Raw genomic sequence first — 25,746 nt, 5'->3', positions numbered from 1 at the left:
CCTTGATCGTTCATTCAATACAATCAATATACAACTCTTGAGAGGGCACTATACCGTGGAAAATACCTTCCATGGCAAACTCTCTTTCCTTAACATAAATAATTTAAAGTATCGAAAAATTAAGTGCAGTTGAACATTTCAAATGCCAGTTTTTTTGTAGAAAATATTTGCTTGACTTAGAATAGTGGCTCCCTTTCTCTTTTATTTTCTCTTTTGATCCAATTCCGGCTTTTCATTATTGCTAGAAACTCATCCCCTCTTAAAGAATTTTAAAAAAAAAACATATTTACTATACTTATTTAGATTTTGATGAATTTTGAACACGTTTTAAAACAAAAGTATAGAAAATCTCTATTTACTAATTGCTTTCCTTTCCATTAGCATAGCAAACTAATGATTTAAACAAAATAGAATTAATAATATTTCAATTATCAGAAAAAAGTATTATTATAGCAAACCAGCACTTTGTTGGTCACTTCTTTTTTTATAATTAAATAGACGCAGCACAGGAAAAGACCAAACACAGGTCATTTTCAACTTTCTATTTCCTTTAGTTGATTTTATTTGCAACGCAGTCAAGTCTGAATCGCAAAGATAAGTCAACACGCATGGAACCAATGCCCTGCATGGAACCAATACTGCTTGTGGATAAGACTGACACACTGAAGACCGAAATTCTGTGGCTGATTTTTCTTCAAATGTGTTCTTTGCGTAGAGATCATTTGTAATCCAAAAAACTCATTTTTCAAAATGTCAAGAACTTTTTCATACATAATGGGTTTGGAGCTAAATTTATCTTCTTATCAGAGATTTTGGGAGAGCATTATCTAAATTGATGTTCTAATGATACAAAGGGGTCTGCAGTAAAAACTAAGAGTAATCAGATTGACCTCATTTCCCCCTTTGTAACTGTGAAATTCCCCTTAGAGGGAATACCTCCCCAACCCCCAGGTTGAGATTTGAGGCATCGTACAAAGATTCCTGAATAAAAATGAATTACTAAAAGGAGAAAAGCCTCACTATCATAGTCAAAAAAAATTTTGAATAAATAATTCAGCGAAAGTATTAAAGTAATTTAAATATTATTATAAACATGTATACCGAAATTCAGCTTTATTTAAGCAGTAGTTTTATGGGAAAATGTTCCATTTGTGTTGAAATTTGCAGTTTAGAGAAAAAGAACCCGAAAGAAATAGATAGTGATAAATGGTACGTAGAGTGTTTGAAAAATCATAAAAATAGAATTTCAGCTAGAATAACAATAAAAATTGTTATACAACAGTTGAACTTTATTAAGAATTAAAAATTGGGATACATCACTTTCAAGTCGAAAAACGTGATGATAACCTTAAACTTCTCCGCAGGCATAAATTATCAGGCTACCCCATTAAAGTTTCTATCCTCAACTATTTATAAAGTGATAAAATATTTATGAAATTATATGATATATTCTACTAAGAGCCGTGACAATAAATCCACTCAGCTAATTTACAGTTCTTAAATAGTATATCAGCAGGAATTCACCACCGTGCTACGTACGACAGTCGAGTGTGGTAGCCTCACCCATCTATTTATAGAGTAATGGAACAGTAACACTAAATGAAATTACATAAAATTTATATTCTACCACTGGGCATGAAAATAAATTTAGACAGCCAATTTTCAACGACTAATCATCACAACAGGATTTTGCCATCGAGCTACCACACTAGTGTGTGGTAGCTGTTTGTGGTATTCTGTTATTTTATAAATGGATAAATAAGGCAACCACATTAGTGTGTGGTAGCCTTACCTATCCATTTATAAAATAACAGAATGCTGATATTATACAAATTTATGTAGTATAATTCTACCTTACTATTCTACCATGGGCCATGAACAATAAATCCACACATCTTATTTACAGCTCTTAATCACCCCTTGTGTCAACAAAATTTTCCACTACTGGCCATGAACAACTAATTAATCCACACATCTGTTTTACAGCTCTTAATCATCCCAACAGGAGTTTACCGTCTTTTACCACATTAGAGTGTGGTACTACATGAAATTGTATAGTATTACTTTTCTACTACTGGCCATGAACAATTAATTAATCCACACATCTGATTTACAGCTCTTAATCATCCCAACAGGAGTTTGCCGTCTTTTACCACATTAGAGTGTGGTACTACATGAAATTATGTAGTATCACTTTTCTACCAAGGGCAATAAGCAATTAATCTAGATGACTAATTAATTGCTCTCAATTAGTATCCCAATACTATTTTACCATTGTGCTACCTCATTAGAGTCTGGTAGCAGTACCCAGTCATGCTACCCATCATTAGAGAGCAACAGAATAGTAATACTATATGAAACTATATGGTATTACTATGCTACCACTGGCTATGAAAAAAATAATCTACGAAGCGAATTTACAGCTCTTAAACATCTCAACAGGATTTCACCATCTTCTAACACATTAGAGTGGGATACTATATGGAATTATAGAGCATCACTATTTTACCAGGTGCCATAAACAATAAATCCACACAATTTATTTACTTAACCACTTAATTATATTACTAACACTTAATTAGTATCTCAACAGGATTTTAGAATAGTGTTACCACCTCAGATTGTGTTAGCCCTTCCCAGCTGTTTATAGAATAATAGAATAGCAATACAATATCAAATTTTCACGATCTACCTTACAAATAAATGTAAAAATTAGAATCATACATTTAGCTTGATTGTGTTTGGTTTCAGGAAATGTATAAAGTAATAAAATTTGCTTACTTGTCCTGGTGTCATGATAGGGAACCAGTTCTTATTAACATTTTCCACTTTCTTTTCTACTCCATGCGTTTTCTCTTTCAACTGATGTGCTTGTAATTTTGATACCTTGTTACAGTTTTTCCGCTAAACGTGAAAATTTTTGTTAAGATATCTTTCAGGTACCTCAAAGGCTTTGACCTAACCATCACGTGATTCACAAAGGCGGGAAACATTTTTCTTTCTTCTTCTCATAACAACTGTTTAACCTAATTAAGAATCTTGTTGATTTAGTATGTTTTAAACACCTCATTTAATTGCGCCAAGATATCTTGGAGTAAATATGCGGAGTACATCCGTATTATCTGACCTTGTCTGCACTTAATTTTTCATTCATGTTTTGAGTGACGCGAGAAGTTAGGATCATTTTTCATTTGGTAACGAGGCAGACATACTCACGGTAGATAAATATGTATTGTAAATAAAAAATGCATCAGGAAAAAAAAATAAAGCTTCATTAAAAGAATTCCTATTTGACAATGAATTAAAATTTATGTTACCTTTGTTTTCATATAAATTTTTAAGGCGTAAACTAGGTCATATTTTGGTGGAATTTCAATGCTAAATTTTCTATCATCGATCATTAAATACAGTTACAAAAACAAAATGATGTGAAGGAAATTCTTTGGTGCCAACAAAGAATTACTAGATTATATCATATTAGGGAGCTCCACCCCTCGCTCGCTGCGCTCGACAACCCAACAAAGCTGCTTTCCAATCACTTTGCTCATTCATTTGATACTAATGTATTTTAGTTTTGCTTTTTATGAATGGTGGTTATCTTTATAAAATAAAGTTATAAAAATATAAAACATATACATCCTGTAAAACCTTTAATTAATTACATTTCGGTACTATTCGATTTCAGCAGGTCTTTAAAACCTATTAACATGATATCTCAATATATTCGGAACCTATTACCACAATACTCAGGTTCGAATCCCAGCGATAGCGCAATATTGCAAGTCTTTTATTTTTATCTACAATCCTAAAAATATCAGTTGAACATTGAACCTTAAGATTATAATTTAAGCCACAATATTGTGCCCATTTTAAATATTGTTAATCAAAATTTTGCGAAGTTTAGTACAGAAATAGTTTTTCCTTCTATATTAAAAAACAAAAGTTACTACCGAATCCACGGCAGTTTCATAAAGACATGATTTCAGGTCGTGCTTCGCATTCAAAAATTATTCGAGATGAGACAAATATATTAAAATTTACACACATCTAAGGAAAGGTATCAGGAACATTCTTATATGAAAGAGGAGCTGTCATAAGTTTTTGAGCGATAATTATTTTACATAAAATATTTTTTCTTTTCGTCACGTAATTCAATTTTGCCAAAACTATTAACAGCAGGAAAAAAAAACAAGCTGTCTTAGCTGGTTTTTCAAATAAATGTTTGAGTTTTTAAAACGATAAAAAAAAAAAAAATTTAGGCGTGATAAATAGCGAAAGAAAAACTAACAAATAAAAAAAATATGTACATATGCATAAATAAAAACTTTTCAACTTTTTAAAAAAAAATCCTTTTTTTTTTTTTTTATTTGATCCCGAAAGATTAACAACAAAGTTCGTACTTCTTCCATTGTTTGAACGGGCACATATTCAAAAATTCTGCTTTCAGTTTTAAAAAAAAAATTGGGGGATATTATTATAATAGGGGGCTTAGATTTATGTAAACTAATATCGACAGTTTTAAATTCTCTCCTGCTTTTTTTTATATATATATTTCCCCCTCTCCTCGAAATGACGCTTGAGTGTGACCAGATTATCCTGGAATTCTTGCTAGTAACTTCGAAATATCAGGAATTCTTAAGCTATCCTCTTCCATTTTCGATTTTGTACATATTTTCATTCGTTTGTAAAGAATTTTTCTTCGATTTAAATCCCTCCGATTTGAATTTTTAAAAATATCTATCTCACTTTAATTTTATTTTCTTTCAGGTTGAGTTTGATAATTTAAACGTATTTACTGCAGGGTAATATTTAAAAAAAAAAAAAATTATTTTTCAAATTTCTAAATTTGATTTTTCATTTAGGTTTTTCGATTCAATTTTTTTAATTCTGATTTTATATAGTTATATAGCTTAAAACAGCTGCTGAAATCTGAAAAGATCCTCGCAAGCAATTCTGGAGATTGACGATCTGGTGACTGATGATTTTATTTTGTTTTATAACCATCGTTGAAAAGTCGAACCAATTTTGAGTTTACGACTACGAATGTTCAGCTCCATAACCTTGTAATTTTGAGCCCAATCCAGAAGACAAGGAAACTCCTGGATCAAGTATTGGGAGAAATTTGTCGTCGTGGAGGACTTTCTAATTAGAACTAACTCGCATTTGCGTTACATGGAGAGGAAAACCATGAAAACCTCCCACGGTCGGCTTGACGGCAAGGGGACTCTAACCCATGATCCGTCCGTCTACCACTGAGGATATTTTACGTCAGCACTGCGGTTGGTGCAAGCCGGATGCGGAATTCATATCGACCAGCCATCGCTGAGATTTGAACCCGGTTCACCTCATTGGGAGCCACCCCTGAGCCACCACGGCTTGGAAATTGATGATTGACGAGCCTCAAATATGTAATTTAAATATCAGATCATTAAAGTGAATTTTTTATTTTAATTTTATTTATTTATTGTTATTTTATTTATTTATTTTTTTGCTCTGCATATTTCTATTCTACGAAATCTATAACAGTGTACTTATTCTAACTCGGAGAAAACAATTATTTCGCAGCAGCATAATTCTATATCAGAAGAATAACAATGTCAATCTCACTTAGTTTAAATTTTCAATTAGTTTTTATTAATAAAATTGTTCAGTTGCTTAACCTTGATATTTTATCTCATTCTATTACTCGACTTTACTTAATTCGATTAATAATCCGTCTTTTTGCAAGTTAGATCGATGAAAGAATCAACCTCAGATCGCGAAACTATCCGGTAAAAACTGCGCAAACAGTTTCGAGGATTAGCTAGCAACAGCAAGCAAGTGACGTAGCATCTACTACAATGAAAATAAACTATAAAAGATTTTATAGAATAAAAGCTAAGGTATTGAGTTTACAATTTTGCTGAAATCAAACAAGTTACATAAACGCCATGGTTATGCCAATAAACGGTTTCTCAACCAAATAAATACTACTTCATATTTGAAATTGATCTTAAAAATATTTCATATTTAGAATCTTCATATTTATTTTTTAAATGATGATTAAATTAAATTTTTTCTTCACTTATAATTTTTACATTCCTAATGGAAAAGATAAATTATGTATTTTTAATATTTAACCATACGAATTTCATTTAAACTGTATTTTTTCTCTCCATTAAATAAGCATCAAGGAAACTGCATTAATTTTTAATCATAATTATTTTGATAATAATTTTTTTTGTCTTCTTCAAATTGCTATTCTTTATTATTATATTTAATTGCTATTCTTAAGTTTGCTTCAATACCACGAATCCTTATTAACGAATTTATTCTTAAATAATTGTTAAGTATTTAGTAGTACCTCTGATAATTATGTAAAACAAATAGTAATTTTCCAAACAGACATTGATGCTTTTGTCTGGCCTTTGCTACTTCTTTCGGTTTCGAAATGGAACTAAGCTTTGACAAGGGTGTCATATCACATGCTCTCCATCCCTCCTCTCTTGATATTTTCTCTTTTATTATTTCCATATGCGTTCGCCAGCTCACGCAGATAATCAACATCAATTATTCACCGTCTCTACTTCTATTCAATTTCTCTTGCCCAACCCTTGAGACTTGACGAGGAAATGAAAATTCCCCAAACTTTTCCCTCTCTTTCAAGGACCAAGTACAAGTTTCTTTTTGCGTGGTTTTGAGGTCGAATTGGATTATTTGAATGTATTTTTTTTTATGAATTAATGAAATAGTGAATTAATTCAGCTAAATTATTTTTTGTATTTTGAAGGGATGAATTTTTATTTTATTATTTCCTACACCATAGAATTTTTTTCTTTCTCCCTTAGATTAGTTTTTCTTTTTTTTTAATATTTGCTTGGTATTCATAAATTTTTATACGTATAAAATGATTAGAAAGACTAGTTAAAAATAAAATGAGCTAAATGCAGCAATTAAATTCAATCAACAAATTCAATCTCATCGTGAGCATTTTTTATAGGCATATATTAGGCTGTACTTGCCTGTTAATGGAGTTTGTAAGGTCTGCAAATATTCATCATATTAAAACTAAAATTTTAACAATGCAATTATAATTGAAATCAAAATACTGACTTTTAATTTCCCCCCCCCCCTCCAAACAATTAATTCTAAAATACACGAGTTTAATGTCAGAACCAGAAATTTCTTATCATCCTCGAATTTCATTTGTTATAAATCTGAAATTTAAAAAAAAAACGGGTGTCTGTAACTTAAATTGTCATATTATGCTATATCACTAAAAAAATATTTTAAATTTAATAAAATTGAACTGAAAACAGACATAAGTTATTCAAATATAATTTTTACTACAATTTTTTTGTTAAATACTTCCTATCTAACTTACTTGAAACAGTTCAAAAATTTTTCTCTCTAACAATCATAATGATCATACCGTTAATACAGTTACCTCTCTAACCAATTCAATTCGTTTGAATTTTTTTTATTCTTTGACTTTCCTCATTTTTACGAAAGTTACAGATAAAAAACAGGAAAAAAATATTGCAAATAATGCATAGAATTTATTTCCACATATTTTTAATTAACTTTTCAAATTGACTAATTAATTTGATTATTTTATATGTACTTTTTATTATAAAATGAAATTTATGTACTTCTTCAAAAGTTAAATTAAACATGAACTTAACTTTTGAATGTAATTATTTAAATTTTTAAAAAGTTGTTATTTAAATAATAGTCAAAATATTAATTTGATTACTAATTTTTCTCACGTATTAATAATAAATATTTGCCTAAATAATTTTCGTAAGATCAAAAACACAGTTTCTTATTTCAACCAAACGTAGTCGGAAGCGAGCAAATTTTTCAGACTCCAATTCCTGCAAAATTTTCTCTGACTCTATACTCTATACAATGACTCTATACAACCCTGCTTTCAATGACTTAAATAATCTACTGTGCTGCCCATAGCTATAGACAAACATATGTGTCAATTGCTGACAACAAAGATGTCCGTGACTTGCATTTTCAAGGTGTGTCTGATTGAGAAGTAGCACACATTTTATTCTTTTTTGTCATTAAAATTCTTTAAATGTCTTGTTCTTCCCACATAGCTTCCTACGATTTCTTCTTCAAGTTTATATGAAAGAACTTAAATTTCATGTCGAATTACAGACAAAGTAATTATATGTACGACTGAGTTAAGCAATGGCCAAATCACATAACAATACTTTCTTGATAAACGAAGACATAATTTTGCAGTGTTTAATTAACAGTTTAAATCTTGACTAAACATTGAAAAATAAGACTTTATAATTCGTATTTCTGTATTTATTTATTTTTTGCCTCATTTCTTTTCATATTTTAACCACTTTTCCCGCAACTTTTGCTTATTCTCTTCCATTGTTAATGTTGTACGAATTCTAAATAATTAAATTTCGAGAGCTCGGTCACAAGTGTTTATTGTTTACATTTAGGGGGGGGGGAATAAGCTTTTTCTAGTGATTCGTAAAATTTTTGTTAATTCTAAAGAAATAGATTTAAAATTAGCTTCAAAAAATGGGTAAAATAAGACAATGTATCTTCAATGTATTATTTTCCAAAAACCGAAAAATTACAAAAAAGTATACCTAACTTAAAATGATTAATTAATTATTAAGGAAAAGTTCTACTCGCTCACTTATTAAAATCATGAAAATTTTTAAATTGTCTTAGCCTTAGTAGTTAAAGAAAACGAAATATTCCCAAAAAATTAACGGAACGAAAAACCAGTTTTTTTTCTTCAGAAACAATGCTGTGATTTCCTTAGCAAGAGATTGTATTGAAGAAATTTAGTTTAATAAGTTTTATTATAAATTAATTTGGTTTACCAAATAATATCTTCTTTCACGGAATATGTAGCCAATGGTCTAGCGAATTTAACCAGGAAAGAGCGTCTTTCCTCTGATAAGAGAGCACCGCTAGAGTAATAGTGCGACTTAGCTCAGAGCCATCCCCTCCGGATAGATTGCAGCACCACTCAGTCATGAGGCCACTTTCACAATTTAGATATAGCTCTCTGAAGAGGAAGGTAATTTTCTCCTGACCTCAGTACCCATGATACTGCGTTCCATGATACCCGGACAGTGATTTTTCAATCCAGCGGCGTTTAACGAATGACTTTTCAATTTGGTATTTTCTAAAAAAAATTGGGAAACAACAACGTCATTCTTGACCTTTTTTGGTTCAGGTAACAAATTTTGAAAGTAATAAAAGCTTGCTTTAGAATTATAACAAAGAAAAAACTCCAAAAAAGAGAGCAAATTGTTAAAAACCGCTGGATTGTAAATTAGCAGCCCGGCCTCTTCGAACCGAATTTTGATGCTCTTACCTTTGGGCTACCACGGCTCGTATTGCTTTGCAAAGGATAAAAATTCTTAACTTTACTCGTATTATTGTTGTGAATAAGCTTAGAAGGAAATTTTATAATATTGTAAAAGGAATTTCAAGTTTTTGAGCCTTTTAATCTAGAAATATTAAAAAAATTTCAATCATGTTTAATTAGATTTCATTTTTATAAATTTTATTAGTTAATTAATATAATATCCTATTTAGTTGTATTTCTGAGAAAAGGTAGCATATAAAAAGTTTGGTCATACCAACTGCATTATAGAACAGATTTAGGATAAAAATAGATTTATTTGTTTCGTGTTGTTGTCATTTCATCACAGGATACATACATAACTTAAGTTTTGAACTCGATCTTAGTTCAAGAAAAACAGAGAATTCTTTAATCAAGGCATCATGATAAACTTTCCATCTTTTCGAAATTTTTGTTGGTGATGTACTAGTGCAGCATGTGTGCAGCTCTAAGAATTCATAAAGATCTCTCAGTGCAAAATTAACACGAGAGAGATCGATTCAATTGACAATTCGACAGTATGCTCACATCTGAGAATATTGTCGTAATATTTTATCAAGAAGTTAAGGTAATACTCTTCGTCATTAATAATTTGTGGTCTGCAGTATACTAGTGCAACTCTAAGAGGAATGCATAAAAGTCTCTCAGAATAATTTAAAAAGAAAAAAAAAACGATTTATTTTGCCATTATTATCATTTTTTAATTATTCGAAAGTATTCAAATTGAAGAATCAAATAAAACCACAGACCGTTGAGGGGGTAATAGAGGTGACACAACCCCGTTGCCTACGACATAATTGTGACAATGTATGTTTCACATTGCTCACAATGATGTCTTTATTACTCATACAAGCTGGTACCCGTCGATTTGAAGCTGAATGGATTTCAAGCTACCCCTGGATATTGAACTCCGGTCTTTAGTAATAACAGATCAGTACCTTAACCCCTAAATTCTGCTATTAAAAGTACTATCCAAAAAGTACAAGTTGAAGCTCATCAGAATGAGATCCAAGCAACTTAGCATCGACGCTTGCCTGGTTTAAATAAATTTGCACTCTATTCCAATTCACACTTCAAGAGCAATGTTCTTACATTTAGCATCGAAATTCGAACATGTGATGTACGTTTTTCATTATTATTATTTTTTTTTTTTTTTTAAAGGAAGATGATCATTTACTCACTTAGAATGGTTGTCCTTAGGCTACTTAACCAGCTATACTATTTATTCTTTAATTTAAACAGTTTTATAATTTTGACTGAATTTAAGCAAATATATGTTACTCTAAGATGACCCCTGCTCATGCTCCCAGATATTCATTATTGCTTTGCAATCATTTTTCTTTTTCGACGATAAAAAAAAAATTTTTACATCAAAATTAACAATTATTCAAGTAAAATACCTGCAAAAGTTTTGACTGTAATACACAGATTTTAATTCCAGATTTAATTTTTAACTCTTTTGAGAAAAAATTTAAACTTGATGATTTTGCTGAGTAACTATTAAAACTTCATGTACAAACTTATTTTTAAATACTACTTATTCACTTTTTGATAACTACTAAAGCTTGAATATTTTTTGTCGAATAACTTATTTAACAATAGTTAATCGGTAGTAATGGTTTAAAAATTTTAATATTTATTTTGTATTTCATATTTTAATGACATGCATTGAACTGAACACGGTTTTAAATAAAATCTAGCATTAAAAATAATCATAGCTTATTAGAAAATATAAATAACTTCGCTACAGTTTCGTAATTTTAGAACGATAACTGGGTAATTTTGTAATGAAATGCTGCCTAATAAGGTAATATCATACCATTACTCGATAATGTAATAGAGGACCAGTATTTTTTCAAATTTAAAACCATTAATTTTGATGAAAATCCAATTCGTAATTATAACAGAAAATAATAAGGAGAAATATTAAAGAAATATTAAAGAAATATTACTGATAAATACAATTAAATAGAGGAATTTAATTTTTATTAATTTTTTGCTGATGACATGTTATATCTGAATCTTTTTTTGTTTAGTTTATGATTTTCCTGACCAATGAAAATACGCATAAGAAAATTTATCTTTTTATGATAATAAATGAAGAAACTTAATAGTATGTCGAGAATTTCCTTTAAACGGTTATGGGGAACAAAACAAAACAAAAATATACTTAGTTTAAACCGTGTTTGATAAATTAAAATTCTAAAGATAAAACAAATATGCTTCATAACAATTAAATTATTCTTCTTAAAAAAAGTTTCTAACTCGGTGCAGTCTTATCTCCAAGTATAAATGTGGAAAGATTGTATCTGCAAACAACTTATTTTAGTTTAATATCGGTCCCTTTTGAGAGCAATTACTTAAGTATTTATGACGTAATCTTTTTCCCCATTAACTTTTACATAACGACTGAAAAATCCCTTTTTCGGGAAATTTTCGAGAGATCTTTCGAGTTCCTCGTTTTATTTATCTCATTTTTTTAAAAGCGGAAACAAACGTCACGTGAATATTATCTAGGCGGAAGTTGGGATGCTGCGGAACATCCACAAGTGTCTATAACACTGTGTTCTTTCGGGTGGTGCATTTGTTTTGGTTTTTTATTTATGTATTTTCTTTTTTTAATACGGAGGTGTCAGTTTTTGGTATAATTTGAAACTTGTGTTTTTGTTTTGGTGCTGTGACAATTCACAACACCTGGATTTCTCTGTTTACAGGTATGTTTGTATTTTATTTATTTGCTTGATCGTATTCTTTTGAAAAATAGATAAGATCGTAGTAAACATACATAAAACTTATTTGACATTTGCGTTCTTAATTGTAATCGTTATGATCTATAAAAAATTACGGCATGTGATTCGTTTCCAATGGCTTATATACCTCTAAACCAAATTTTAAATTTTGTTAAGTTTCATATTTTAATTTTTTTTTAAATATGTTTTTGTAAAATTTAATATTTAAATATTTTTTTTTAAATATTAGTTTTTATAAGGTTTTATATTCAGCTAATCTTATAAGTAAAAAAAAATCACAAATAAAGCTTAATATATTTAACTAACTCGAAAATTTTATTTTTGATTTATCCTTGTGTACGTAATTAGTTTTATTTTTTAATGTGCCAAGCCATAACCAAGCAACTAGTTCTGAATTTTTAAGAAGAAACTATCTGAAATTTATTTTAATTTGTTTACTTTTACGACACCGTTATTATTATTTTCACAATTTAATTTAGATCTAGCTATACAGCTATCTATATTGTTTATAAGAATTACTTGCTATTAAGAACTTTAAATAGTTGCACTGATTGTTAAAGTTAAAAAGCTTTCACAATTCAAAATTTGCTAATTCTAAAATTCGAAATTTTAATTTCACTAGTACTAAAATTTGTTCTTTTCCTCTTCTAAAAAATCTAAAAAAAATCTAAATTTCCAATTTTAAATCTTGAAACAATAAATTTAAAGCTCAAATTTTTTTTATCAAGTTTGAAATTTTTGTTGAATATAGTGTTTGTTTTATTCTTGTTTAAGCATCTTGTATAACCGTAATTTATTCTTGTATATAATCATGTAAATAAAATAAGCTTATTGAATTTTTAAAATGATTCCTATTTGCTTGTTTCGGTCGATGCTTTTTTTTTAATCATTTTCATACTTTGAAGCTTTTTTCATAGTATTTATTAATTCTATTATCAGCTTTTCTTAATTTAATTTACATTAAACTATAAAATTAAGTTTGCAAATTGTTATTTCTATGATTATAATATTCTTGCATTGATTGTAAAAGTTGAAATTACTAAGGCTTTCAAAATTATTATCCGTACTATTAATAGTTCTCTGACTCCTTCTAAATCTAAGTTTGTAAATTTTATTCTGAGTTTTTTAAATTTATTTCTTATTCTTTATCAATACTGACTCGTGGCGAAATTTATTTAACTTCTAATTTATATTATCTGTAAGTATGCAAATTCGTTATCTTCTTGTTAAGGTTGCTATAATTTTTTTGTCCCAATTGTTACTAAGCCACGATTCTAAAAATAAATAAATAAATGAAGAAAAAAAATTAAAATCATGCATAATCTTTTACGAAAAATATTCATTTTAAAAGTCTCTATGTTTATTGTTGTTGATAGTGCTAAAAAGTGAACAAACTAAGAGAACTATCAAAGAATACTAGATTTTAAATGTTTTCCTCGCATAGAAAATGAAATTTCCTGAAAAAAATATCCATATTTAAAAATGGTTTAAAAATATTCTGAAACAGTTATTTCGGCCCTAAGCATTCTAACCTAACTGTAAAGAAAAAGGAAAGAAATAAAACTTAACAGCTATAAATACACAATACTTCAAGGGGAATTTTTTTCCCACCACCAATACAAATTTCAATCACAAATATGTCATTAAACTACGAACCAATTTTGATAATTTTTAAGTCTAGTAAGGTATCGCTTTGTTTTCCTTTAAAAGACGTAATCATTAAAATGTGTTATCACAGGACTAAATTTAAATAAAAAATATCTTAAATAAATAATGAGTCAATAGCGAAAAAAAATTGTCCAATGTAAGTAATTAAACCATGCATGACAAGGTTTCAGTTAGCTTAGTCAAATAATGAAAGAAATCATCAAAAATTGGGTGACTATTTGTTCGAAATTCATATTCCCACCCTGTACCATTAAGGTATTAAAAATTATCACGTGACAGCAGCTTGAATCACCATATATAAATTCAGTTAATCACTCCTTGTGAATTAACTCACTGTAACGGGGGATATTTATTGCAGAATTACATAAACCTAAAAAGTATTTACTGTATATGTTCCTATATTTCCAAATGTGGTGCACTTTTAAAAATTACTTATCGACTTAACAGGGTGTTCCGTAATGATCGCCCTACATGCATATTTTTATGAGATCGCAAATTAATATTTAAGTGTCTTTAAGTTTTATCTTCTGTAAAAAAGCTTTTCATTTTCTTCAAATGCACTGCAGCCTACTACAGATCAAGGCCGTCTCAATAATCTTCTTCCAATGGATCTCATCTGGCTTTATGATCTGCCAACGGTTGGTTTTAAGTGTTTTGAGATCTGCCTCTATGCAATCTATCTTGTGTGAGGTCTTCCTCTTTTCTTGGTACCCTGTACACTAGCAAATGTCTAAACAGGTTTTGGATGATTTTAATCCATCGTTTGTAACTTTTTAGCTCAATAATGATTAGTCATAGTTTTTCTTTTTAAATTTTGATTTGCTATCTCTAATGCTTTTATTTTTTACTTTATTTTTTCCTGGATTCAAAAAAATATATGTTAAGGTTGGTCAATACAAAACATCTTTATAGTTAGTTTTCATCTCGTATTTTCCAATTCCTAAGCTTTACTTAATTCAACTTTTTAAGAATCACTAATAGTTGAAATATATTAAGTTGATTTACGCGAAACTAAGTAGTTAAAAAAAATAGATAACCAGTGAAAATAATAAGTTTTTGAGTTTAATTAAATACCAATTAAAAATATTGAAAGTGTGATATTCCACAACCTATGTTGATTCATATATGCAGTAAAATGAATTAGTTGTTCATGTTTGATAAATGGCATATTTTTACGCATTCTTCAACTTACCAAGCATCCTAAATATGCGTCTTGAAAAATAATTTATACCTAAAAAAGTTCATATTTGTAGGAAAGATTGAATATAAATGTTATCATAGATTAAAATAACTGAATTTTGTGAATGATCAGTTTTCGTTAGTTCTAGTTAAATAGACCTTTAATTAGTTAAAAATTTCGATTATTTATAATGTTTTAATAACTTATTCGATTATTTAAAATTTCAGATGCTATTTGAAATTGACACTAGAAAGACAAGAAAAAAAAGTCTTTTTCCAAGTTTCGACTTCCAAATAATGCCTTAGTAAATTCTGTGATTTAATACTCAATAATTAAATAATCATTCATAGTAATAATTAAATAGTACTAATAGTGTGAAATCTTTTGAATTTTTATACAAATTTTATTGAATTTTTTAGAAATTTTAAAAGTTTACAATTATTTTTTTGAAAATTAACAATGTTTTTAATGCTAAACCTCTAGATGCCTTGAAAACTTAATTCTAGACATTTCGAAAGATGTATCTTTATAGTTTTAAATTCCATTTGTTAGCTTTATAATTTAAGACGTACTAAATCCAATAAAAGGGGGCCATGTGAAAAAAAAAGAAAGAACAGTTTTTCATTAATTCCGTCCACCATTTTAAACTAGTTATTTCAAGGCTTGAGATATTCGTATCTAAAGCATTTGCTGAGAATTTATATTTTATTTTTGTGCGTTGAAGGTCTGATAGACTTTTTTGAAGGATGATTATGAAAGTAACTCTTATACTGTTATAACTGTTCATTAAAAGAATTTTTTTTAATTTATAATAATTTTTTTTCCATTTATTATACATTTATAATATTTTTTTTCATTTATAATACATTTATAACACATTTTCGTGGATATAATGTTACTGTCCCTCATTAACTTCAAAAGGAATAGTATTTTATAATAATTATGTTCAGTTGTTTGTGAGTATACAATAAAGAATTTCTGAAGTAAATCTAATAGATCAGTGATTTCTGAAGTGTGTACGTGGCTAGCCCACTGGGAATGTTTCAAAATAATAATAGTAATATCATCTAAAAAGAAAGTTATAAAATCTCCTTAAATAAAAGAAAAATGGTAAAAAATAATGAATATTTTATTGTATAAAATTTATATATATTCAAAGAATTTAAACAATATGCATCATGTTAAAAAAATAAAAATAAACGCTATAATAATTCTATCCTTAAGAAGTTGGAACACAATATTCCAGACATACACTACAATTTGAATTGTTTCAGCTTAATTTAACTTCAAGTGTTTCTATTTTAGCCATTTAAAGTTATTTTTTAAAATAAGCCTGTTATTTATTCATTAATTAAAATAAATTTATTCATTAAATTGAGCTACAAGTCTATTTTTTGTAAGATCAATTGCCTTTTGTTTGAATGCATGAGGGAGGACTATGTAGGATAGAGATGATACTCATAAATGAAAAATTAACAGTTTTTTTTTTTGAAGTTCTTTCGTTAGGAAAAAAAAACTAAAATTAAAGTGTCTTACATTTGAGGCAAAAGTTATAATTTTAAACAATATGTACCTTTATGGCCGTAAGGAATAGTCTGAACTAAAGACAACATCTTCTAGAAGATAAAAGGTCTCAGCACAGATCAATTTAGTAGTCCGACGTAACGAACATAAACTGCGCAGTGGAGGAAATAAGAAAGATGTCACTATGGTCGAGCCACTAAGCTGCGCAGTGGGGAAAATACGAAAGTTGTCATTACGATTGGGCTACTAAAGGATCAAATTTCTTTTTTATGGTAACCCGTGCTAAGGCATTCTCTTTACTATCAGGTATTACTTTAAGAACGGACATGTAACTTAAATATTTAAAAAGTCATTAATTTTTTTTTAAATCATCAATTTGACGAGATTTTTATCCTAGATGAAAATTATCAAAATCATTGAATAATTCTCAATTTTTGCAAATTTTTACGAGCCCATACGATACAGAGTTAGAGCAACTTTTTAAATATTAAAAAAAACTAGATCACAAATGTTTTCATTTTTATAAAATTTTGTCTTTTCTTCTTATTGACGTTTTGTGCCATTTTCAGGGTTAGCTTAGAAGACACTGTCAAGAGATAGGCTGCTCTTGACCTAACAGTCTTAAATAACTGTTGCAAACTCATATCAGATTAGAAAATAGCATATTATTCACTAAAAAGCATTATTTAATGTGACACCAGAGCCTTTGAAAAACAGCCTTTAATAAATCATCAAGAATATTTTTTTTTGTAATTTTAGACAAGCAATTGAGTACTTTCCTCAGGAGAAGAAGTGATTATACCTAACCGCGTGGTTTAAGTCAGATTTAATTGGATACCTGTAAGTGACGTCACGCGTGTGTTTCGAACCTGATTGGCTTCTGAATGGAGAAATGCCAAGATTTATCTTCGATTTTCAGGTATCCTATTGGGTAAATCTTTTTTGGCAGTGACTGCAATGTCGCCAAAAGATAAAGTGAAATGCGGTGTTAAAATATCTTCAAAAGCAGAATAGATCAGTCACAGGCTATATTTCTATTGTAGTTAAAGTAATCGTATAAATTTTTTGTGGTTTTCCTTTGCATACATCTCAAATAGTTATTATAACTCAAAATAATTATGTTCTTTTAGAAAGGATTTATTTTGCGAGTTAAAAATTGCTTCGCGTGTTTCTTTCTCTTCTGTTCGAAGTTACGAGGTTTCAGTGCAAAGCTGTAAATTTTTAGGAACTATAAATCTATTATATGGAAAAATTGTTCATCGCAGCTAAAGAAAAGATCCGTGGATTGATTAACTTTCTTGGTTGAGTTCTAAAACGAAATTGGATACAATGTTGTGTAAAAGTCATACGTTTTTTTGGTAAGCAAGGAGTTTTTTGAATAATTTTCTTAAAACTATATCTAATATGTAATTTTATTACTGTAATTACTTAATAGTAATAATAAACTTATGTGAATCAGTTGTAATTAGCATTTGTATAAAAATTGCTACGTTTCTTGATTCGCGAAGAAATAGGAGACTCCGTTTAGCTTTTGCAACCTCTAATGTATCATGACTACATGTTCTAGTTTTCAACTTTCATTATTGATTTCGTTTTCTGAACACCGATATTCTAATTATAGTACCTAAAATCAAAAAACTTATATTTTGCATTTTTCTTTCTAAATTTCAATTTAAAAGTTTCTTGTTTAGTTAGAAATTGTTTGAAATTGTCAAATTAGAATGCAAAATTTATAAATATAATTCAAAAAAGGAATAAATAATTATGATATTTGAAATAAAATTTCAAAATTTTATGACGGAGATCAAAATTGTTGAGCTAACAAAACAAAAATAATTTCCTCATAACATTTTGCGACGTAACTACCACTACAATTATTAAACATTAATTCACTGGTATATAAAACATGCTAACTCAATTCAATCTTAAGGAAACTTTTAATAGATGAAGGTTGGCAATATCGATAACATTTCCCCCCACAATTCTTGTCTTGTTTTCACCTTATACGTAAAGTATAAAAACCGATGCTTTTAAGATATAAGTAACTTGGAAGTGAATTAATTATAAGTGGATTTCATTGCTTCTTAAATCTTTTTTTTTTGTTATTATTATTCAGTTTTTCTCTTATTACACTGCTCATCTGTGTTCTTCATGAATAATGATAATCTATCTTGTGCTAAAAGAAAAAAGACGGGCATTATAAACTTGGAGTTTCAAGTAATAAAAGATGAATGATTTCTAGAAAAGGAGTTACAATTTAAGGCATAGTTGGGATAATGTCACCAACTAGGCTCAAAAAAGTTCCTCTTTGCTTTTTTGAAATAGGTTGAATCATTTTTTAAAGAAATTAATTAAATTTTTTGTTAGGAAATTTTTGAACAAATTAAAAGTAAATATTCACGTCTGAAACAGTTTTCGCACAACGATTCCGAGAATTTTAGTTAAATTTAGAAATTTCAAAAATAATAAATAGTACCTTGTATATGCATATTATTCAACAACGTGATATAGAGCTTCTTTTATTTTAAAAAATGAGTGATAAATTAAAAAAGTTCTTAATGAAACAGATCAAATATTTTTCGCAGATTAGACTGGGGAACAATTTTTTAGTGTATTTGTACAAATTCTTGATTTTGCGTAATTCAGGTGGGGGCTTTCAAATCCTGAATATAGTTTTACTTATTCATTCTAAAGCTACAGATTTTTTTCAAATTGAATTTTCAGTCTATTTTTTTTGTTGTCTAAATATACAAGTTTAAACACGTTATGTATAACAGGGGGGCGCATTAATGTTATGACAAACATCAAAGGGAGTTAAGGCACACTATCAAGATTCAAATTGCACTGGAACCCAAGCCCCAAAATGTCGTCGTACGCGTCCTCTAGCGCCCCCTGTTGTAACCTGTTCAGAAGTACATAAAGAAATAATTCATAATAGAGATCCGCCCTAGCGGCGTATTATGGCTATTTCCGACATGGGCTGGGCTATTTCAGACATTTCTATGCAATTTTAATCTAGATGACATGTTCAAACTCCCCTAGAAGTTTGTCTCTCTTAGAAACTTTACTCCTTTTATATATAACGTTTTAAGACTTGTACATTACCACAAAAAAAAAACGAATAATGTCGTTTTTTAAAGAGAAAAAAATGCAGTTTGGAGAGTAAATCCGAATGCAAATTTGAAAATATCTGTTTTAAAGTCTCTTTCAACAAGAAAAAAAACATTGTTCTCCAGTGTTATTTCAGTTATTTTTTTTTAACAAATATACATATTGCCAAAAAAATAATAAAAGATGTAAAACTAAAATGAAGACTGGTTCTTTTTATGAAGTTTAAAAATATAGAGTTTGTAATCAAATGACTATGGTGAAACTTATTATTTAATTTATCGCCGAAACTATTGTAACGATCGCCATTACAAGGCTAGTTTGTTACTCAAACTACCTATTTATAATAAAACAAGAAAATAAATAAAACTTTTAGTTTTAATCTATTTTGAAAGCCTATTTCTTGAGTGCTAAAAAATGAAACAGAGTTTTTATTTTCATGTTCGCTTTAAAGTAAATGTCTGGGAAACAAAACTTTTTCTCTTTCTAATTGGATGCCTGCAAGTGACATCATAGTTCAATCGTGTCATTTGCCGATTTAGAAACCAATCAGATTCGACACGCACGTGTGACGTCTCTTGCAGGTATCCAATTAAATCTGATTTAAATCACATGGATTATGTATAATTACTTCACTTCTTCTCGAGTTGCAAGTATCCAATTAAATTACAATATAGTTTATACGTTCGTAAAAAAGGATAATGCCTTTTTTTTATAGATTGTCAATTACTCAACTCACTAGACAAAAAAAAAATTCAAACCTAGAGGAATCATGAAAGATTATAATTTAATATCATCTAATTCCGTTTCTAAACTTAATAACCGCCTGAATTCGGGTATAATGTGTGTCCGCAAGGTTTATTTTCAGTTTCGTCATGTCCAATTTGTCACTCATTGAGATTTGATCGTACAAATCCATCTAATTCCAGAGTTGCTGATTTCGCCTTGTTACCTGCTGTACCAATATGTCTGTTGCACTCCAATCAGGTGGTCCTCGAGAAGTGTAAAAATGAGTAAGCGTTCCTCATACATGCCAACTTGTTCTAATTTATCAGAACGATTTTATTTGAATATTTAGAGCGGTAGCAAATTTCATGTTTTACATTTTATTATTGATTAAATTAATTTATTTTAGAATGATTGTTTCAGCACTACATACAAACAATTGAAACATATATCTATAAAGCCCTATGAATTGGACTGAGAATTTTTTAAGTGCACGCAAAATTAAACAAACTAAGTTTATTCTAAATTGATATTTGACTACCGCTTTAAATGTTCTGAAAGCTAGAACTTACGAGTTGGCAACTACGGCTATATTCTTCCAACGCGATGAACTTTGCTGTTGCCATCTTAAAAAATACTAGTATTAAAATCTCACCAGGAAAATATTGTCAGAAAAGCATCACCTAGTGGTCACCTCGGTAACAGAATTCACAGAGTCAATCGGCAGCGTGATCTTCATAAATTCAAATTTATCTACGACCATTACATTGCCGGGCAGATACTACTATCGTAAAAAATTGGCTTAAACTATACTGCAAAATTAGCACATTAGAAATTATTGATTTTAATAGAAAATTTTTATATATTTTAAAAAATGGAGTAATTCAAATTTAAAAAATGAAATTAGTCCTCATACAGTGTACAAACAAATAATTATAGTTTTCGAAAATTAAGAAGTTATTTTTCAAAATTCAAAGTAGTATAACTTGAAATTTTTGAAAGCCATCACTTGTCTTCAGCTTTTTCTTCATAGTAATTCAGTAAGTTTAAGAATTAAAAATGATTCTCTTGTTTCTTCTCTCAGTAATATTTACGCCTTGGTTTATTTTATTGTTATTTTCGGCTTGTTTTTTATTAGGCTTGTTTGTTGAGTAAATGTTTTATATTTTTAAGTCTGAGATGAAAAATAATCTGCAACAAATCTGTGATAATCTACTGCGTCCGCTGCCGTACTGTAGGATTTCCGCTACCAGTAAGGCCACCTTAGTGAGCAGGGCCGAATTTATATTAATAATAATAAATTCTCTTCCAAACTCAGGGAATAGAGCGTTCGCCTTCCAATGAGGTGAATTGGGCTCGAATCCCAGCAATGGCTGGTCGATACGAATTCCGCATCCGGCTTGCACCAACCATAGTGCAGACGTAAAATATCCTCAGTGGTAGACGGATCATTGGTCAGAGTCCCCCTGCAGTCGGGCAAACCATGGGAAAGTTTCGTAGTTTACCTCTCCATGTAACGCAAATGCAGGTTAGTTCCATCGAAAATTCTTCCACGAAGGCAAACTTCTCCCAATACTTGATCCAGCACTTTCCTTGTCTTCTGGATTCGATTCAAAATTACAAGGCTATGGAGTTGAACATTAGTAGTCGTAAACCCAAAAATTGGGTCGTCTGTTCAACGACGGTTATAAAATTAAATTAAATTAAATTAAATTAAATTAAATTAAATTAAATTAAATTAAATTAAATTAAATTAAATTAAATTAAATTAAATTAAATTAAATTAAATTAAATTAAATTAAATTAAATTAAATTAAATTAAATTAAATTAAATTAAATTAAATTAAATTAAAACATCGCAGACCCACCTCCTGTTTAATGACGCTTTCTATTATTTCTCTAACGGTGACTAATGCTTTGCCCGTTGACTTTTTATTTCACTTATTATTTTTCGACTAAAAATAAAACAGCAAATCAACTGTGTAATCAACATCACTTAACTTTCCATTCCAGGGTTCTCCTTCTTCACACTCAATTATAAAGACTATTAAGCTTAAATTAGACAATGAATGATATCAGTTATATCTATGTATGCATTTTCTCACAGAATAGTTTCCAATTTGAAACTTACTAGTGAATAATAAGCGGATGTGGTCTAGTTCGCGCGATTGAAAAATTGATAGCTCATTGGCAAAAGTGGAAGTGAAACTACTTCCACTGAATTCAGAAAAGAAACAGATAGGAGCAAAAGAAAGAACAATATTTAAAATAGAACTTTAAAAATAAACTCCATGTAAAATACTTCGAAGACACATTGTGTGTTTAGGTACTCTTTGTATGGGTTATTTTATAACAAATGAAACATCGTTTTGGGGAAAATGTTTCATCCGAAAATTTAATTTAACCGATAATGATTTTTAATTTATTATGTTTTTAAAAATTTACAAATGTTCCAACCTCCAAACAGGCTGATTTTCTTTTCGTGTTACGAGGTTGGGAAAAACCGTAAGAAATTTGTTTTGTCGATTTCGAAGTAATGATTAAGTTATAATGAGAATTGCAATCTGTTCTGCTGACAAGTTCAAGGTTTGAAGAAAAAGGTTTCTTCACTCTTTTGAAAATCTTTATGTCTAATGTCATGCTTATGCCCTTAACTCTTTGACGCAGGATTTTTTGTTAAATATTTTATTCATACTTTTTTAATAATGTTGCATTAATTTTGGTCAAAATAGCTGAAAAATATTAAATTTATATATAAATTATTAAAAAATATAAATAGATCAGAGAAAACCAGTTATTCATCAATGACATTTCTTTAATTTATATAAATCTATGATTGATGGACTTTTGAGTATTAATGGAAAAAAATTTTAAACTAGTTTTTTTTTGTTCTTGGATGATATATTTTAGTACAAATTTTATTGCGATAATCTATCTCTATCATATTTCTTAAGTAACTATTAAATTGCTTTCTATAATTAAAAAATACCAAAATATATTTTTGCTTGTAATTAGAGCGTCAAAAAAAAGTAAATAAAAGGGATACGTGTGTCAAATCGGCGTCAAAGGGTCATTAAAAATTGGTATATTTGACTTTTAAATTTAGAAATTAGAATTAAAAGTAAATATGAGTTTTAAACTCTAATTCTCCTGCATAACTCAGAATTTTACGAGCAATATTCATGCTAACCATTAGCTGCAAAATTTTAACTCTAACGAAAAATCTTATAAAATTTATTTACCTTTTTAATTACATTAAAAGTGATTTTTCCAGCGCATTTATCATTATTGCGCAATAGACAAAATTTCTGTAATTCTTTACATTTATCCAACTGACTCGTTTATATTTTGGATAATTTATAGCTTCTCAACTAAAATGAAATCGACAAAATTTTGACGGATAAAACATAATTCGTAAAAAATGACCATGGAAAAATTTAACTTGATTGCGAACTCTTCGGGTACTTAAAGTTTCGTCATTTGTTAACAGAGTATTGCAGAAGTTTATTGCAAGAAAAATTGCAATTAAGACAAGTATCAACAATTCGAAATCCCTTCATTTGATAAGATCATAATACAATAAAAAATAAAGGACATGTGTCATTTGTAAAACATGTAAACAAGAACCGTGATATAGTAATATCTTAAAGCTGTGTAAAAACATTATTAAATTGAATTCCAATCGCAATATAGCATCCTGAATGAAAAATCTTAACTGCGTGAAAGTGAAAATCCCGTGAATCTGGTTTGATTTTCACTATAAACTTAATTTTATTGAGCAAGATGATAAGATATCTTACTAAAAATTCAGTTACCCAAAATAGTTTCGGTTCAAATTACTTCGGATTATCTAAGTTCTATCGCATCTTTTTATCTTAGTAAAATGTACTATTGTTATGTAATATGTATATCTAAAAACATGAACAAAACTGGTTTTATTCTAAACATAAAATAGTAAAATAAACTGTTGTAATCGTGACGGTTTTTTCTTTTACAACGTTTACCCGAAACTTTTTTATATTTGTTCATTGTTTGTTATGAAAAAAAAAATCTTTGGACACTTTTTTCTGGTGGGGGAATTATTTATTGCCTAACACATGTGCGCACGTCTCAGAACTTAAAAGGCCCCTTACTCTTGTCGTATTATTGGATAAAGGCTTACAAAGAAAAGTATAACTAATATAAAATGGTAATAAAATAGTAATAAAATAATGTAATGGACGTCACTGTCTATTTTCATGTGCAGCTGACCTATGAATCACCGTATCAACAATTGTTTATTTTTATATTCTCTTTAAAAATTATTCGAATTTTGTGAAAATAATCATTTTATAACGTATAAATCCAAAATGTTGTTACTATTTTAGACAAAATCGTTGTCAATAAATCACGTGATTATTTTTTTGAACCGTTTGAGGCACTTCCTCTCTCACTAAGATTTCTCTCTTAGTTATCATTATACTTCCTTCCCATAATTTGCAAGGAAATAAAAACTCTATTTTCTTTCTTAAAATAGACGAATTCCCGTAATTTCAATGAAAACGTTTTCTAAGTTTCAGTCTCCACCGTGATTGCGCCTGATTTTATAGGGAGCTCCCCACCTCCTAACAGATCATGTAATTTGTGTACGTCCCCTAATCATATAATAACATTCTCTATTTTCCTCTGAAATAAATATTTTTTAAAAAATATTTTGTGCTATTTTCTTTGCCATTTTTAAATTAAAGGTAGCTATAATAATCTGAGCCTAACCAACGATGACGAAGCTTGAAATTGGGAGTGATCAATTTATAAATGTGACAGTTTCTAAAAACGAAAAAAAAAAATAACATTTCGAATGACTCAATTTAATAAAAGTCTTTTTTCATGAATCGTTGATTGTTCAGGTTCAAGGTTTCATAATATTTTTTCTGTGCTTAACCAACCATTCATTAAACTAGTCATAAATCATTCCCAGCATTTCTGTGTGAAAATGAAAATGTAAATTTTTTAGTTACGAAACGAAATTCTATTATTTTCCTAACTTATATATTTCCTCATTCGCCTTTGTTGGAGAACGTTTCAAAAGTAAGAAGCTTGCATGTTGTAAACATTGGCTATTGAATTATCAGTTTTTGCTTACAATAGTTGGAAATAAAGTAAATATGATTGAAAAAAATGTTCCCTTTTATACAAGGTTGAATTTCACTAACATTACATTGTTTGAAGCTTATTTTTATAAGAATTATATTGAGCCGAAAAAAACCTTAAAAATTCGTTTTTACAAAAGATTTTAAAAAATATTAATAACGTAGTTAATATTAGAAAAACTAAAAAATTATGTTTCTAATTTTGAATTTTTTCAAAGTTTCTGCATCTAAATAAATTCTAAGGCTCTCGTTATCTGTCATTAAATCTACATCTACCCGCATTTC

The 25,746-nt window shown here is 28.8% G+C and overlaps 2 protein-coding genes across 3 annotated transcripts in view; one reads left to right on the top strand and one right to left on the bottom strand.

Moving 5' to 3' along the window:
* The window catches only part of LOC107457288 (serpin SMSB4-like), a 29,566-nt gene extending 12,916 nt beyond the window's left edge, over positions 1-16,650 (bottom strand). Inside the window, exon 1 of one of the 2 annotated variants that reach the window (XM_087157695.1) lies at positions 16,548-16,650. Coding sequence is in view for 1 of the 2 variants with exons in the window: in XM_016075424.4 (XP_015930910.3) it covers positions 2,782-2,796 (15 nt within the window). In the remaining variant the exon portion in view is untranslated. Of the gene's footprint in view, positions 1-2,781; positions 4,017-16,547 lie in introns of those variants that run through there. The other variant, XM_016075424.4, reaches the window with a different exon arrangement.
* The window catches only part of LOC107457287 (ras-related protein ced-10), a 45,218-nt gene continuing 31,324 nt past the window's right edge, over positions 11,853-25,746 (top strand). The window contains exon 1 of the mRNA XM_043043499.3: positions 11,853-12,090. The gene's annotated coding sequence lies outside the window, so the exon portion shown is untranslated. The remainder of the gene's footprint in view (positions 12,091-25,746) is intronic.

This window comes from Parasteatoda tepidariorum, chromosome 2 (genome assembly GCF_982258835.1).
Source record: "Parasteatoda tepidariorum strain Cologne lab strain chromosome 2, Ptep-v5.0, whole genome shotgun sequence".
NCBI classification, from domain to species: Eukaryota; Metazoa; Arthropoda; class Arachnida; order Araneae; family Theridiidae; genus Parasteatoda; species Parasteatoda tepidariorum.
Note: the sequence above shows the minus strand (reverse complement) of the source record. Positions and strands in the feature narration are given on the sequence as shown.